This window comes from Pecten maximus, chromosome 5 (genome assembly GCF_902652985.1).
Source record: "Pecten maximus chromosome 5, xPecMax1.1, whole genome shotgun sequence".
Taxonomy (NCBI): domain Eukaryota; kingdom Metazoa; phylum Mollusca; class Bivalvia; order Pectinida; family Pectinidae; genus Pecten; species Pecten maximus.
Window position 1 is genome coordinate 47,606,296 of NC_047019.1, and position 18,449 is coordinate 47,624,744.

General features: G+C 37.9%; 2 protein-coding genes across 2 annotated transcripts in view; one reads left to right on the forward strand and one right to left on the reverse strand.

Moving 5' to 3' along the window:
• Nucleotides 1-5,674, reverse strand: part of LOC117328215 (mannosyl-oligosaccharide 1,2-alpha-mannosidase IA-like) — a 49,041-nt gene extending 43,367 nt beyond the window's left edge. Inside the window, exon 1 of the mRNA XM_033885662.1 lies at nucleotides 5,032-5,674. Within this exon, the coding sequence (XP_033741553.1) occupies nucleotides 5,032-5,646 (615 nt within the window). The 5' untranslated portion in view covers nucleotides 5,647-5,674. The remainder of the gene's footprint in view (nucleotides 1-5,031) is intronic.
• A 2,609-nt stretch (nucleotides 5,675-8,283) lies between these two features.
• Nucleotides 8,284-17,849, forward strand: LOC117328217 (GSK3-beta interaction protein-like). Its single transcript, XM_033885665.1, has 3 exons — nucleotides 8,284-8,487; nucleotides 10,032-10,267; nucleotides 10,715-17,849. Exons 1-2 carry the CDS (start codon nucleotides 8,296-8,298, stop codon nucleotides 10,242-10,244), a joined length of 405 nt encoding a protein of 134 aa, XP_033741556.1. The 5' UTR covers nucleotides 8,284-8,295; the 3' UTR covers nucleotides 10,245-10,267; nucleotides 10,715-17,849.
• The last annotated feature ends 600 nt before the right edge of the window (nucleotides 17,850-18,449 follow it).

Here is an 18,449-nt window from a genome sequence, read left to right on the forward strand (position 1 = left end):
AAACTTTTCAGATTTATATACCTACTACCATCAAATTTAGACAAGCGCCTAGCTAATCCTAATTATTTACAGTCTGACATATATGCTATTTGTATCTGTATGACCCATGTGATGATATATGTTTCGCTGTACAGGAATTAACACTCATATTAGTGTTGTGATATACCATCTACAGATATGGCTTTCACATGCCCATTAATTATTTTAATTACGCAAAAGTTAATTGGAATGAATTAACTTATAAGGAAAGAAAAACCAATAATGTGACCCCTGATGAGGATAATTTGTCATCGGTCACCACCTATGTTCTGTACCACAGATAGATGCTTAATTAGCTATATGTGTGCTGGGTCATATATCATTCATATCAAAAATACAATTATTCCAAGAAGTGTTCATCTTGTCTTATGAGTAGGCCTCACTTCTGTCTTTCCTCCACATTTATCAGCCACCTTTTATGAACTGAACAAGATGTTTTACATGGTTTTTTACTGATACTATATAGTTGAAGAGGGGTGTAACTCAGATAAAGTGTCAACCACGTCCCCTAGCACAGAAATGTGAGCAAACCAAAGCAAATGAAGATATATAAAACAGTAGAATAGATTGTTCAATACCAAGCTACGTGAGATGGAAGGATGACTACAGTCAATGATGACTCCAGCCACTACAGTCAGTGATGATGACTCCAATCACTCCAGCCAATGATGACTACAGCCAATGATGACTACAGCCAATGATGACTACAGTCAATGATGACTACAGTCAGTGATGACTACAGTCAGTGATGACTACAGTCAGTGATGATGACTCCAGCCAATGATGACTACAGTCAATGATGACTACAGTCAGTGATGACTACAGCCAATGATGACTACAGTCAGTGATGACTACAGCCAATGATGACTACAGTCAGTGATGACTACAGTCAGTGATGACTACAGTCAGTGATGACTCCAGCCAATGATGACTCCAGTCAATGATGATGACTACAGCCAATGATGACTCCAGTCAATGATGACTCCAGCCAATGATGATGACTACAGCCAATGATGACTACAGTCAGTGATGACTACAGTCAGTGATGACTACAGCCACTACAGTCAATGATGATGACTCCAATCACTCCAGTCAATGATGACTCCAGCCACTACAGTCAATGATGATAACTACAATCACTCCAGTCAATGATGATGGCTTCAGCCAGTGATGACTACAGTCAATGATGACTCCAGTCAGTGATGACTACAGTCAGTGATGATGACTCCAGTCAATGATGATGACTCCAGTCAATGATGATGACTCCAGCCAATGATGACGCTAGTCAATGACAACATCAGTCAATAACAAATTGTCAATGATCCAGCCAATGACGACCTTGGTCAATGATGATGACTCCAGCTAATGACAACTTCGGTCAATGACAGCTCATCATGCAGATGTCTTGTGTCTTCCATTCAATGGCCACTCCATGCAGTCGATGAAATGACTTCAGTCAATGACGACTTTAGTCAATGACAATTATGCAACTTGCCCTCCGGATCCAGTAAATGCAAATCTAGTCAGTATCCATTAGAGTTTCTTGTACTTTAAAATGCTTAATCAAATGTCAGGTGTAGTTATCATATTAGTTAAACATTTGGGTCATGGTCAGCTTATATTATCATTGGTTAGACAGAGCTAGATAAACCTATTTGGGCCATAAACAGTTTATAATAAATCATCTATTTCACAGCAGTTATAAGAAACAACTTTTATAGCTTTTTTTTTTATATCACCAGAAACTTACAATCATAAAACATGTTACAAAATTGACTAACAAAGAACAATAGTTATCTAGGACTGTAATGACAGTAGACACATCATCATCAGCTCTGTCTGGACTGGGATATGATCATGAATAATGTGATAAAACATTCACCATGACTGCCAGCTGGAAGAGAACTTTAAGTTTTACGGCCAGTGATCACCTGCCCTGGTCAAACATATTAGCGCTAGCAGTAACGTAAACATGTCCACACGGCACACACCAATCAGTTACATGTAGTAACAAATGAGGAATTGTTTAGGGTGAAATAACATGTAAATGTTAATTAGTAAAACACATGTACATGTAGCTACTCGCTAGTGATGTCGCGATGATCAATTTGCAATCGAAAATCAAATGGTAACCCTGATTCACGACAATGAATTGCAAAATCTCATATACAACTTATTTCACAGACCATACGTAGAACATTAATAAACAAATGAACAAGTAGTGTGGATCCGAAAATTGTTCCAATAAATATCAAATGCAGTTTTCAACAAATTTATTACATATGATCATGAATAGAAATTAGATATAACACATGTACATCAAGAAGAAGCTTTTAAAAACATGATGTGAACATATACTTATAAATTACAGATGTGATGATTTTGCTTTTGTCATAATTTCGGATTTAGTGATACCGTAGTTGCCGCCTGCAACTATATATATCCATATTAGTACTAGTCTGTACTTTCATTTTGACGGCCAAATTGCAATTGCTATGGAGGATATTTGACAACCCTAGGGTTGAAAACTGAAAGTCTTCTTTACATGATATATGTAACCCTGGTAAATACTAGCCGCAATATACCGCTCGGCTAGCTATAGAGAGATTTTCTCTTTAGCTCGATCGGTTGAGCGTAAGACTAGTAAGCCAGACTGAGAGTTCCGGGGTTCGATCCCTAGCAGAGGTAGTAATTTATAAATTTAATCAATCATGCGCTCTGTTATATTGGCGCCCATGCATGTATGTATAGGGACAGAGAAAAAATACTCAGCCTTGCTCCACAAACAGCGCTGTTACCCCTGGAAACTCGAGGATGAGTTCTTTCCTAGAGGGGGGGTCGAGTATGTAATCCTGGTAATTACTAGCCACAATACTGCTCGGCTAGAGAGAATCTTCTCTTTAGCTCGATCGGTTTTAAGTCTTTCTTTTTTACAAAATTTTATTTATTGTATAATTATGATTTGTGATCATATATAAAATATGTAGATGTCAGAAGATATTTAAGCCACTCAAATAACATTGCATAAATTTACTAATTTCCAATTTTTTTTTTTAAAGTACATGCAAACAGTGTGAACAAAATGTAAGCCTTTCTATTGTTTTCTTGTGGTGCTAGCTTATAGTTATACGTGCATGTTACATGACCATGTCATTACAAAGTATAGCAAATTACAGTAGCAATATAATCTATGTAATGTTGAAATAATAGAAATGAACTTTCGATATTTTGGTGGAGTCTCAAGTAACATTTAGTTGTTGTATATGCAAATGTGCATGATTTAAAAAAAAAAAAAACTAATAAACTGATTCAACAATAAAATTTGTGGCATATATATATATATGGTGTGTCTGTACATGTGGTACAGATGTGTTACAATGTCAAAACACACATCTATAAATCAGTTTGATAGTTTTGTTTTTTGTTTTCCCCAAGGCCAAGATTTTGAAGGCACTTACAGAAAAATTTGAATATTCTGAACTTGTTCTAACAAGTATGGCCAAGCCGAAATGCATATCAAGTATAAATAATTAGAAAATTATTGCTTTATCAAAAAATCATGTCTTCAAATTAATTTGAACTGCATGGCACTAGGTATATGAGGTTTGGTTTGGATTATTACTATTGTGAAAGAACAAGGAAAAGCATTTTTGCTGTCATGACCATGTACATGTGCCCGACAGGAATCGATTGAACCCGAGTCTCATGTGTGATAATCTCTAGATCTGGATTAACTCCTGAGCATGCTCTAGATCTTTCAATATATATAATTAAGAATGACTGCATCATGAACACAATATACAATACCTGCCACAATGGCCAAACTACTCCTTTCACACATCGATACTATATAGCTACCACTAAAGAGAAATTCACGCTGGCCTGAGTCAGTAGGTGACCTATACACGCCACTTTTACACATGTACTGTATATATATATATATATAATACTCCATTTTTACACATGTACTGTATATAATACTCCACTTTTACACATGTACTGTATATAATACTCCACTTTTACACATGTACTGTATATAATACTCCATTTTTACACATGTACTGTATATATATAAATGTTTATTTCTTGTGCAAGGACATAGTTACAGTAACTGACAGATTTTTACATGGAAATTGTACTTCAAACAAGACATTTTCCTACTGAACACGTATACGTACATGTACACTTTATTCTGCCACACACCATGGGATTTTTGTTGGATGCCAAATTGTGAAAAAAAAATTGAAAACACACTCCTGCTGAGCAAACCCGATAGGAAATTAAATTTGAACCCCAGTCTCCAACATGATGATCCAAAACTCTACGGTCCCTCCTTAGGCAAAGCACCCAACTCCATCAGCTGAGTGACAGCTAGACCATATAACTGTAAAAGTTGAAGGAGTAGTAGTGTGCAGCCAGCCGGGATCGAACCCGCGACCCTTGGCTTACTGCTCCGCCGCTCTACCGACTGAGCTAAAGGGAAATTCCCCCTAGCCGGAAGCTAGAAGGCGACCGTACAACTATGTACAATTAAAACCCGGCCTGCTACACTACTCCCTCGAGCTCCTTCAAACGTGTTCTCCTCCGAACACACCAACCCAGGTTCTAACTCCAAGGAAGCCTCTTGCTTTCACTTGATGTGGTCTGTGGCACCAATGTAAAAGTTCAAGGAGTAGTAGAGTGGAGCAAGCCGGGATCAAACCCGCGACCCTCGGCTTACTGGTCCGCCGCTCTACCAACTGAGCTAAAGGGAAATTCCCCCCAGCCGGAAGCTAGAAGGCGACCGTACAACTATATACAATTAAAACCCGGCCTGCTACATAACAATATTGGTACCATGCCACATAACCTGTTTTTTTACATTATAAATATTATGTATGTTAACATGCATTATTGTTTAGATACACAAAATTTTCTCATACATCCTCTAGCAATGTAAAACCTATCTATATATGATGTAGAATCTAACAGTAAATCTCTACAAATACAAACCTGTCGGATTTCTTCTCTCCTCTCAGCTGCTTGAGCATCTTTGGGTTCTCCACCCTGAGCACCCAAGCCTCCTTCATGGTCCTTCTGAACCTCCTTCAGCTTTTCTATTTCTTCCTCCTTCTGCTGCTCCTCTATCTCCTTCTTTTTCTGTAGAATTCTTTCCTTCTCTCCCAGAATCTCCCCCTGTACTTTTTTAGTATCATCCTTTGACATGTTCAGTCTCTTAGCTACTGCCTCTGCCATCTTTTCCTGTTGCCATTGTATTTCCATTTGTTTACGTAATCGCTCTTTGTCGTCTATTTTATGAGCATCTACACCATTATTATCGTGACGAAGAATCTTTCCTTTCCCTGGTGACAAGTCACCACCACCTTCTCCCGGCTTCGGGAATATCATTGTATCTACATTCTGCATGTGTTTTCTCATCTCACTCACATTTACTCGTTCCCTCAGATCGGGTAGGAAGAAAATTGCTCCAAAACATACAGATCCAAATGTGACAAACACCAACAAAATAACGTACTTCTCCTTCATTCTGAGCGTTTTACGAGCAGTGGACAGCGGAACACCGTTCACGTATCTCTGCTGAGTGGTAGGGAGTACACTGGCTGCCATGTTGGCTGTTTTAAACAGAAGGGAGGTAACTCTATGTTACACGTATATCTGTATTTGTGCAGGCCAAACCAATATATATTTGTTAAACAAACTAGCTACCACATAAGATAATTTAATTTTAAATTGTTGATATCTATTCTGTAAATTTGACAAAGAATTTAGTACACTGTCATATAATTACTGCAGTCTGTCTGACTTTTTAATAGATACAGTAGGATGCCTAACAGTTTGATATTTCTATAGAAGATAACAGATGTTCCCGGATAATGTCTTGAGCCTATAGGCCCATAAAATAAAATATTATTATAAGAAAGTATACATACCGTGATGACGATAGACTTGTTTGGGGGGGTGGGGGGTGGGTATTGTAGCCTCAGTTTTTCAGCGACCCCCCCCCCCCCCCCCCCCCCCCCCCAAAGAAAAGTGCTGTATACATACACTTCAACAACATACACTTCTACAACGGCAACGACACAGAAGTAATCTAATTTTGAATCAATTACAACATTAAAATATAAGCCAATTTTTTCAACTCAATATATGTTGCTGTTAATATAAGCTCGAAGAAAATATTTATGTTAATAATATATATGTTGTTGTTTCAACCTTGATATATCCACTGACTGGAAGGACCTTGAACTGAAATACAATTGCAACCATTTGGCGGGATAACACAACATCCGGAAGAAACACTAACATTTTAATTCAATAATTGAGATATGAATATAGAGGCATATTGCCTGTATCCATTATCTATCATATCATACCATATGTCATGTCAAACGTGTTTACCGAGAGTGGACCATTGTGAGATTATTCATATAATATTTGAGTAATTCAATAACATGATTTTTAAAAACATATTTATGACTTTGATATTAAAAACGATAGCATGTTATATATTAGCATCATCGGTTGAGACATTGTCGGTGAAAAAGTCAAAGACGGCTTCTTGGTGTGAATTTTTTCACTTTCCTACATGCCAGGAAGTTAAACACTATTGTGACATCATAAATAGTTTATGACGTCACAATTGATACTCATTAGAATTGAGTTGTGTGAGGAACAGAATCTAACACTCGTGACATATCATAAGAATTATTAAGTTCTTTCAACAAACTGATATGGCTTCACCTAAAGTCTCGTGGCACATCAAATTATTGAACTCTCTTAATAAAGTCGATATCGACTTGTTGATACCAGGGACGTACACGTCCTTGTTACAGAGAAGTTCCCAGAAAGATTAACCTAGACTTACATGGCATGCGTCTTCGATGAAGCAGAAGACGCGCTAACTCTTCCCGAACTCCACATCTTATAGTAACCTCGGAAAACCACCAGTATACCGCCCAACTAGAGAGGACTTCTCTTAAGTCGTGATTCAGAGGTCTCCAGTTCGACTCCTAGAGGAGTCCGTCATTTGAATTAACCATGCGCCATGTTACAATTCTCCTTGTGCCTTTCAATGGTCTCCAAGTAAATTTATATCTTTGTTCGTATATTAACTTCGTTTTGTCAATTTCCTGTTGTTTCCATATAAAGCATATCTAAATCTACTCCTGTGTTGTCCTTACATACATAGATTGACGCGGACCACAAAGACGCTGTCTTGGTTAAAAGAGTTACATGGAATCATGCCAATATTTATATATCGAGTGATGATCTTGCCTATGGAGTTTGTCCCTGTGGTTGATCTATCTGAGGTATCCTCCGTATATTCCTCTCACTGTCTTGTTTATCTCTACCATGTCACGCCGGTAGCTAAGGTTTGGCGCTCTCAGTATCTTCATCATTTCTGGGTACAAGAGGTTTTCCATCTTACGTTGTTGTCTGGTTGTCTTTCTCTGAACACCGCCCGATTGTGTATGTTTCCTTTGTATGGTGGCAGCGCTTGCATCAAAACTTGGCCGTTCTTCTTTTCGTGCCAAATATTGATGTTATTTTTGTGCCCCTTCACGTGCTATTCAAATGTTTAAGTCGACGTCTTTTCCTTCTTTCACTTGCTCTAGCCGTTGTGATGTCGAATACATGGGTAGGAACCTATAGTTTTCCTTCCTTGTACTGATGTGCGTGAGACAGTCTGAGTATTTCTTCCTGTAAGAATTCCTTGTTTTCTTTGGACTATATAATCGTTTTACTATTTATTTACTTTTTTTCATATTAAATTAAACTATTCACGTCTATTTTTTCTGATATAAAATAATTCCTCTATATCTATATGACTACATCTCTTTTCACGATCATTGCTGTCTGTTATAGCACTACCAGAGACGTATATATCACACGTCTATCGTTTATAAAAAAAAAATCAACCATGCGATAATTTTCTGTTGATCCAGGGTGCCAAATGGTTGGCCAATTTGGACCAGAGTTGTTCGTTTTATGAAATAAGGACGGCCTGTTTTTATTATTTTTTTCAGACGAGCTTTGACAAAAACTTTCAAAGTCTGCAGTAACACCGATAGGTATGTTAATATATATATACCTGAAAAAAAAAACAATTTAAAAAACAGACGAACCGGCTTGTCTGCATAAACGAACATGCCACTAGTTAAGTTTATACTGAGCACAACAAACGCAACACTATTTTGCCTTTGCCTTTAACGTTGTGTAACTTCCGTTGTCGACTTCCGGATCTACTTCCGCATAATGGTGGACATCGGCGAGGAAAACCTTACTCTTCGAATAGAAGCACAGGAAGTTGTCAAAGAGGTCGCATACGCTGTTGATTACGTAGAAATAGCAAAAGATCTTCCAAATGGCGACAAAGTAATTCACCTAAACCTCAGGACGCAAGAGGAACAGGAGTTCAGCGTAGAGCTCACTGACCAAGGGTTCCGGGTAAATTCTGTCAAAATTGTCATGCTGTATCTATTTTTAGACCTGACAGTCCTGATATTGCGCAATCTAGGCGTATTGTATTTGAATATTGTATGTTGAATATCAAGGATATAAGAAATACTATTTTATGTAGAATACTATATAAATTGGTTTTCAGTCCTCCAACATTAGCGGTTACCGCTGTACTATAATTACACTAGTCGGTATATAAGTAGACTCATCTAGCGTTACTCCGTCCAGTGGCAATATCAACACAATATTTGGTCACAATGGCGGGTTTTATCAATTTAAAACGAAAGTAGGTTGGATATAGCTATCAACTTTATTATTGAAATAAAGCTCAGTATTTACCAGGATTACACATATGATTATATATAAACCCCTTTTCAGGAGAGAACTTGTCCTCGAGTGATACTTTCACAAGTGACAATAAGTATAATTCCAAAGTCCCTAGGTGGGCACCAATGTAACAGCACATGGTTAATTGAATTTAAATCACTGCCTCCGCTTAGGGATCAAACTCAGGCCCCTGGCTCACTTCAGTCTTATGCTCAACTGATCAAGATAAAGAGAAGTTCATCTCTTTAGCCAAGTAGTATATCAGGAGCATTTACCAGGGTTACCACACATGTCTACCTCTGAAACATCCAATGAGATCTCCCTCATTGCACTTTCAAAATGAAGGAAAAAGTGTGTATATTACCTCATCAGGCTTTTGATATAAGTACATAATAATTTTATAAATGAGAATCAACACCTTTTCCAAGATTGCTTAATTTCCATACAATCAAAGGATGACTGCTACCTGCAATACATGCACATAATATAATGATTAAATAAATACACATAATATAATGATTAAATAAATACACATAATATAATGATTAAATAAATACACATAATATAATGATTAGTTATATCTCCTCCCCCGGGGACAAGTTTTTTCATGTCTAGCAAGAAAGCGTCCATCGCAAAAAGTGAAGGGAATCGAAGAACAGTGTCAAGAATTATTGCGCAACAAACACCCCTAAACAAGTGATGCTAGTAAACATGGAAAAAGAACATAAAAGTCATCTTAAGTCCGTGTCCAACTAACACAGTATCCAGATCTAAATATTAAAATATTTAGATATGATTATTCCTTAAAACACTTTTTATCAAATAGAACATATATATAGAATTGACCAGTGAGCTGGTTCAGAAAATTCATGACAATGTGTGGACATTTCACCTTCTTATATGTTTGTTACCAGTTGAATATATATACTGTTTCTTGACTCACAATATCTGCGATACTGGCTTTATTTGAGACTTAAAAGCAAATGAACATTTGGATAAATGCTTTTTACATATTCTGCACCAGTTTTTAATTTTGTGAATATTAAGTATTTATAGGTATTTTGTACTAAGTAGGTGAAAAGCCTGTCTAATTATCTATGACAATTTCTAGGTTTTTTTGTATCCCTTTAAGTAAAGTACATGTATATAGTTTTCTCTTGATTTAAATGCTTTGACTCAGTATAAGTATAATTTACTCCTGGCAGGTTGTGGGTAACAAGTTTAACATTGTGGATGAGACTGCCAGTTCCCAATACTTTGAAACTATATATGCCCTGTTGGATCATCATAGTCCAAAGTACAGGAAATCATTTGGAGATGCCCTCCTGCGTAAACTGGAAAACCTGCAGATGTCTCGAGAAGAATCAGATGATGAAGACAATAGGGAGAGAAGTGGGCAATGTAACAACAACTCCTAGCAGAGCTTGATGGTCGGCCAAAGGTAACACCCCATAGTTATATGTTCAAACTTGTGTTTTGAAATTTTCGTTAGTTGTCATGATTATACTGATGTAAATTGAGTTTTACTTTTGGCAGGTAAACAGCCGTTTGGGACAGCACATGTAGCCATAACCAAAGGTCCTGTAAATAATGTAATATTAAAATATTATGACTATCTTAATTATATAAACAAATTAAAATTAAAGAAGCAGTGTAGTGGTAATTATAGGTAGTTATCAGTTTGTCAGAAACCCAAATCGTATTGTTGTGTTGATGTCAGGAATATTCGTTAGTTAGATTGACATTTTAAGATAAGTATTACAATATCCAGCCTTCATATATGCAAATGCAAATCAGCAACTTTTATGTCTCCCAACAATCACCAATACTGATTTACACTGACATATAATGGACCATATTATTAGATTTTTCTCTGTATTTTTTCCAGATATATTGAGGGAATTTTGCTTGAATACAAGCAGAGCTACAACATGGATGTACTTCTTGGTGCTGAAATAACTTCTGCCAAATGTTTGTGTCTTTCATTGTTGTAATGTGGAGTAGTTTAACATCAATTCTGAGGATGCCATACTTACAGCCCAGCTCATGTGTGGTGATACTTACAGCACAACTCCTGGGGAGTGATACTTACAGCACAACTCCTGGGGAGTGATACTTACAGCACAACTCCTGGGGAGTGATACTTACAACACAACTCCTGGGGAATGATACTTACAACGCAACTCCTGGGGAGTGATACTTACAACGCAACTCCTGGGGAGTGATACTTACAGCACAACTCCTGGGGAGTGATACTTACAGCACAACTCCTGTGGAGTGATACTTACATCACAACTCCTGGGGAGTGAAACTTACATCACAACTCCTGGGGAGTGATACTTACATCACAACTCCTGGGGAGTGATACTTACATCACAACTCCTGGGGAGTGATACTTACATCACAACTCCTGGGGAGTGATACTTACATCACAACTCCTGGGGAGTGATACTTACAACACAACTCCTGGGGAGTGATACTTACATCACAACTCCTGGGGAGTGATACTTACAACACAACTCCTGGGGAGTGATACTTACATCACAACTCCTGGGGAGTGATACTTACAGCACAACTCCTGGGGAGTGATACTTACAGCACAACTTCTGTATGTTGATACTTACAGCACAACTCCTGGGGAGTGATACTTACAGCACAACTTCTGTATGTTGATACTTACAGCACAACTCCTGTATGTTGATACTTACAGCATGCCGCTGTTTGGTGCTTCCATGGGATGAGACTGAAAACACAGCACCTGTGGTGCTAACTGTTACATAGTTAGTACATGTTGATATGCTAGTTGAATGTTAGTATATACTGATGTGCTCCCCAGGGTGTAAGTACACATACTGATGTGCTCCCCAGGGTGTTAGTACATGCTGATGTCCTCCCCAGGGTGTTAGAACATACTGATGTCCTCCCCAGGGTGTTAGTACATGCTGATGTCCTCCCCAGGGTGTTAGTACATACTGATGTCCTCCCCAGGGTGTTAGAACATACTGATGTCCTCCCCAGGGTGTTAGTACATACTGATGTCCTCCCCAGGGTGTTAGTACAAACTGATATCCTCCCCAGGGTGTTAGTACATACTGATGTCCTCCCCAGGGTGTTAGTACATACTGATGTCCTCCCCAGGGTGTTAGTACATACTGATGTCCTCCCCAGGGTGTTAGTACATACTGATATCCTCCCCAGGGTGTTAGTACATACTGATGTCCTCCCCAGGGTGTTAGAACATACTGATGTCCTCCCCAGGGTGTTAGTACATACTGATGTCCTCCCCAGGGTGTTAGTACAAACTGATATCCTCCCCAGGGTGTTAGTACATACTGAAGACCAAGGGAGTTGATATTCGGTATGTTGCAAGTTTGGGTGAAGGACAAACAAGTTTGTTTAAATGAATGACCTTGATCTACAGTCAAGGTCACAGGCATCAAATAGCATAAAATCTTGAAACAACTTCTTCTCAATAACTGTTATGCCTAGAGACCAAATGTTGTGTCTGTAGCACGCTGGGGTAAAGGGCTACCTTGTTTGTAGAAATGAATGACCTTGACCTACATTCAGGTCACAATAAATCTTTATGAATGAATTCTCGATAGCAATAGACTCTGAGAACTGATATTGGGGCAAAAGTACGCTTTAATGAAGAACTACAAATTTATTGACATGAATAAAACTAGCCTACTCTGATATTTGAATATAGTAATAATCAGCTTAGTATCTGACCTAGATCCACTTTGATGTTTTTCTAGAAGCAGGTGAGCGATACAGCCCCATTGGGCCTCTTGTTTATATTTGTAGAATGTCTTTTTTTAATAGTCAGCATTGCTTATTCATTATAGGTGAGATCTTCTTATTTAACATCTAGTTAATGATATTGCATTTTGATATCTCATGAAGTTTAATTATATACAGTACAGTTTTCATGCTACCCGAGGACTTCAGCTGAGGAACAGTTGTTGTGATGACAGAGTCGAAGAAATGGTGTGATGATGATGTCAGATTTATACAAAATTTTATCAGATCATCAGATGTACACATGGTGTGATGATGACATCAGATGTACACATGGTGTGACGATGACATCAGATGTACACATGGTGTGATGATGACATCAGATGTACACATGGTGTGATGGTGACATCAGATGTACACATGGTGTGATGGTGACATCAGATGTACACATGGCGTGACGATGACATCAGATGTACACATGGTGTGATGATGACATCAGATGTACACATGGTGTGATGATGACATCAGATGTACACATGGTGTGATGGTGACATCAGATGTACACATGGTGTGACGATGACATCAGATGTACACATGGTGTGACGATGACATCAGATGTACACATGGTGTGACGATGACATCAGATGTACACATGGTGTGATGATGACATCAGATGTACACATGGTGTGATGATGACATCAGATGTACAGGTGTGATGATGACATCAGATGTACACATGGTGTGATGGTGACATCAGATGTACACATGGTGTGATGGTGACATCAGATGTACACATGGTGTGATGGTGACATCAGATGTACACATGGTGTGACGATGACATCAGATGTACACATGGTGTGACGATGACATCAGATGTACACATGGTGTGACGGTGACATCAGATGTACACATGGTGTGACGGTGACATCAGATGTACACATGGTGTGACGGTGACATCAGATGTACACATGGTGTGACGGTGACATCAGATGTACACATGGTGTGATGGTGACATCAGATGTACACATGGTGTGATGGTGACATCAGATGTACACATGGTGTGACGATGACATCAGATGTACACATGTACGTATGTAGTTAATTTGATTTTGGATGGTAAATAATTCATGTATTTTTAACATAAAGAGTCATGGTCATCACCCTTCTTGATTTTTTTTTAATTATTTAAATAACATTTAAATGTATTTTGAAAACTGATTAAATTGGTAAGATTTGTTACATACTTTTACATGCACATTGTACTTGCCTTTTACTGTTAAAGAATTTTTATATGGTTGTATGGTGGAATGTATTTATATGTTAAATTTGGCAATTTTGACATTGTCATATTACACAGCATTGATAAAACCACATCTATAGTTAGAGTTATGTCCCTTTGATTAAATACTTTTAATGTACAAGCTACCAAACTGATTTTAATGAACACAGATTTTCAGTATTTAATTTATTTTTGCACCAGTATATATGAGTGTAAAATGTGTGTTTATTGTAGAGGAGCTTATACCCACCTGAACAGAGGGATGTATATACATATTTTTTACTTAGTTATACTGGTTTACTGCCTACATGACTCTACCTATAGCTAAGTTTCATCTCACTAATAATTGTCAGTGTTCTGTCAGAATGGAGGTAAACATATAGACAATCTATAGTGTATATACATTGAGTCAGGTTATGTAGCAGCTTTTGATATTTCTTGCTAGGCGATTTGGTGCTGTAGTTAGTGAGTTTGAGGCCCAGGTGGCGCACATTTAAAAATGTCTTCCTTTTGGCAGTTGTGTTTCTATGTTTATTATCTTAATTTCGAAATGCAATGTGTTTATGGATTAAAGTTATGAACTTCCTGTTGTTGACCTGTGGATTTGAGGTGTGGACTTCCTGTTGTTGATATGTAGATTAAAGGTGTGGACTTCCTGTTCTTCATCTGTGGATTAAAGGTGTGGACTTCCTGTTGTTTATCTGTGGATTAAAGGTCTGAACTTCCTGTTGTTTATCTGTGGATTAAAGGTGTGAACTTCCTGTTGTTTATCTGGGATTAAAGGTGTGAACTTCCTGTTGTTTATCTGTGGATTAAAGGTGTGGACTTCCTGTTCTTCATCTGTGGATTAAAGGTGTGAACTTCCTGTTGTTTATCTGTGGATTAAAGGTGTGGACTTCCTGTTGTTTATCTGTGGATTAAAGGTGTGGACTTCCTGTTGTTTATCTGTGGATTAAAGGTGTGAACTTCCTGTTGTTTATCTGTGGATTAAAGGTGTGGACTTCCTGTTGTTGATCTGTGGATTAAAGGTGTGAACTTCCTGTTCTTCATCTATGGATTAAAGGTGTGGACTTTCTGTTGTTGATCTGAGGATTAAATGTGTGGATTCCTGTTGTTGATCTGTGGATTAAAGGTGCGAACTTCTTGTTGTTTATCTGTGGATTAAAGGTGTGAACTTTGTGTTGTTGATCTGTGGATTAAAGGTGTGAACTTTGTGCTGTAATTGTCTGATACAGACTGCTTAGTGTATACTTTTGTTACTCAGGTAGAGATTTTCATGGGAGATTTCTTTCTCCCCACAATACTTTTATCAGTATCTGTAGTTACCTGTGTTAGAATATAATATGTTAGAATCCTGAGGAAGTGTAAAAGATTTATGGTATTTGAGTTTTTGATACTCATATTTAGTTTATTATTTGGGGTTATATAAAGATATATTTAAATCTGTCTGTGTAATACTGTTTTAGTAGAATAGTTACTAGATCTGTTTCACTTATTCTAAGTTTTATTTACATGGTTAACACAATAATCATTGTATATTTCATTTTTGTGTTTTTGTGACCTAGTGATTTCTTTAGCTCTATACACAGTATCTTTGTTAATCTCCACACCGGTGAAATCTTTAAGAGTTACGTGGAACCTTGTTCAGCCCAAGCCATGTACTCTGTATGTTATGATCCTATTCACTATCATAACTAACCAGAAAACCATGAATATTCCTAAAACTATACTCATATTACTATACATACACACAAACAGGTGTACTACATACTGTGCACATCTGATGTCTGTGGTCTATATTGAGTCTGTGGTCTGTATAGAGTCAGATGTTTGTGGTCTGTCTGGAGTCTGATGTCTGTGGTCTGTATGGAGTCTGATGTCTGTGGTCTGTCTGGAGTCTGATGTCTGTGGTCTGTCTGGAGTCTGATGTCTGTGGTCTGTATGAAGTCAGATGTTTGTGGTCTGTCGGGAGTCTGATGTCTGTGGTCTGTCGGGAGTCTGATGTTTGTGGTCTGTCTGGAGTCTGATGTCTGTGGTCTGTATGGAGTCTGATGTCTGTGGTCTGTATGGAGTCTGATGTCTGTGGTCTGTCGGGAGTCTGATGTCTGTGGTCTGTCGGGAGTCTGATGTCTGTGGTGTGTCGGGAGTCTGATGTCTGTGGTGTGTCGGGAGTCTGATGTCTGTGGTCTGTAGGGAGTCTGACGTCTGTGGTCTGTCGGGAGTCTGATGTTTGTGGTCTGTAGGGAGTCTGACGTCTGTGGTCTGTCGGGAGTCTGATGTTTGTCGTCTGTAGGGAGTCTGTGGTCTGTATATGGAGTCTGGTCTGTAGGGAGTCTGACGTCTGTGGTCTGTAGAGAGTCTGATGTTTGTGGTCTGTAGAGAGTCTGATGTTTGTGGTCTGTAGGGAGTCTGATGTTTGTGGTCTGTATGGAGTCTGATGTTTGTGGTCTGTAGGGAGTCTGTGGTCTGTCTGGAGTCTGATGTCAGTGGTCTGTAGGAAGTCTGATGCCTGTGGTCTGTAGGGAGTCTGTGGTCTGTAGGGAGTCTGATGTTTGTGGTCTGTAGGAAGCCTGATGTCAGTGGTCTGTAGGAAGTCTGATGTCTGTGGTCTGTAGAGAGTCTGATGTCTGTGGTCTGTATGGAGTCAGGAGTCTGTGGTCTGTCTGGAGTCTGATGTCTGTGGTCTGTATGAAGTCAGATGTTTGTGGTCTGTTGGGAGTCTGATGTCTGTGGTCTGTCGGGAGTCTGATGTTTGTGGTCTGTAGGGAGTCTGATGTCTGTGGTCTGTCGGGAGTCTGATGTCTGTGGTCTGTAGGGAGTCTGATGTCTGTAGGGAGTCCGATGTTTGTGGTCTGTAGGGAGTCTGTGGTCTGTGGTCTCTACCTTAAAAATATGAAAATATTCCTTGCTGAAAATGATAATTGGAGAGTTATATCATTATCACACATGACAACATGACAACAATTATTATACTTACCTACTCTGTTTAAAAAATGTTTACAATAAAGATACTACTAAAAGCTCCACCTTCCTGGCAGGTAATCTCTGAACTCTATTTACTGGTCATCACATGTATGATATAGGGACCAAACAGTTCAGTTTAAAATCAGACATTATATATTCGGAATTTTATCAACCATCATCAGTTGTCATTTTGATATACAAAATGTACTAGTTAATTCATTGCGTTTTACATATACAGGAATATAAATCTGACATTAATCAAATCTTCTCCACTGTGTCGAAATAATTTGTATGTTAACCAATTAAAGCTTATTAGATTTGTTAACACCATATACATAATGATTCAGTCTATCCCAATACACTGTAGTATCGTTATCGTAGCTACTCACCGCGACGTGCCTTGGTACAGTAGAACATGTGTTTCTTGTGTTTGCCTGTGAGGCTGTTACATGTTTGTTGTTTTACTTGGAGATGTTATGTAGATTTATACACATATATTTGCCTACAATATTTTTATTTGATACATACTTTAATATGTTTATAGATTTTGATGTTTAAAATAAATCAGTAAACTATAATGTGATTCTGCTGTAATGACAAGTGACACCCGAGTATGGTTTTGGTTTTAGATGGTTAAAATAAAATGTGATTCTGCTGTAAAACACAATTGAGACCCGAGTACTGTTTTGGCTTTAGGTGGTTCTAAGGCGGTTTCACTAAAAAAGATGTACCTGTTATTTGATGGCCATATTATTTTGTGAAAGTTTCTATGTAGGCTTTTAAAGATTTTAGTCTACTTACAAAATATAACCCTATTGAAAATTACATTTACAGTACAGATCATGTTGTCGTGTCTGGACTCAGTATCTGGTAGAATCTGTCAACACAATACTCGTTTCCATTGAAATGGTCATCAGCAAACAGAAAATTTGAGTGTGATTTGATCATGAGCTGCAGTTGTAAATTGAAAGTGTTCTTTGCATGCTACTGGGACTCATTTTGTTAATTCATTTTTAATAAAAATATTGAATTTTTGAAATTTTGTCCTCTTTTAATTTACCATTTAATCACTTATAAGTATATAAACTATCTAATTTTGGTATTCTAACCCAGAGCTTGTCTGCTAGGTTTATCACTTCGTGAACAGCCAGGGTCATTTTGAGGCGGGGTGATCACCTTGTAGTAGATGGCAACTACCTCACAAAAGAACAGAAGGGGAGTCTGTCACATGCCAACCAGAGCAATAAGGGTAAAATGACTTGCTCAAGGATACAGCCACGGAAGAAGACTGATAAATATTGAATGATGCGGATACTTATTAACAAGAGTACCTGCAGGGTGGAACAATATACACCTGTCAAATACCATATACTGTTATATCCTAACTTATATAAAATAAACTTTACATCACCAGAAGGCTGGCTATCTGGTATGCTATAAATCTTACTTTTCACTGCAAAGTTAATATCTAATTTTCTGACAGTTTGACAAAAACAAGTCTTCAACATCTGAAATTGACAGCAATAACTTTTGGAAAAATGGTAGAATCAGAATTTTTTCGGTAAACTAACTTTATGTCATGACTAATTCATTCTAAGTTTCTAAGAAATCTGTCGAAAAATGTAGGAGGAAATCTAAT

Bases quoted from the DNA above. Each gene is read 5' to 3' on its own strand.
- LOC117328217 (XM_033885665.1), top strand. From the start codon at position 8,296: ATGGTGGACATCGGCGAGGAAAACCTTACTCTTCGAATAGAAGCACAG. The intron at 8,488-10,031 runs GTAAATTCTGTC...TACTCCTGGCAG, and splicing joins TCACTGACCAAGGGTTCCGG to GTTGTGGGTAACAAGTTTAA.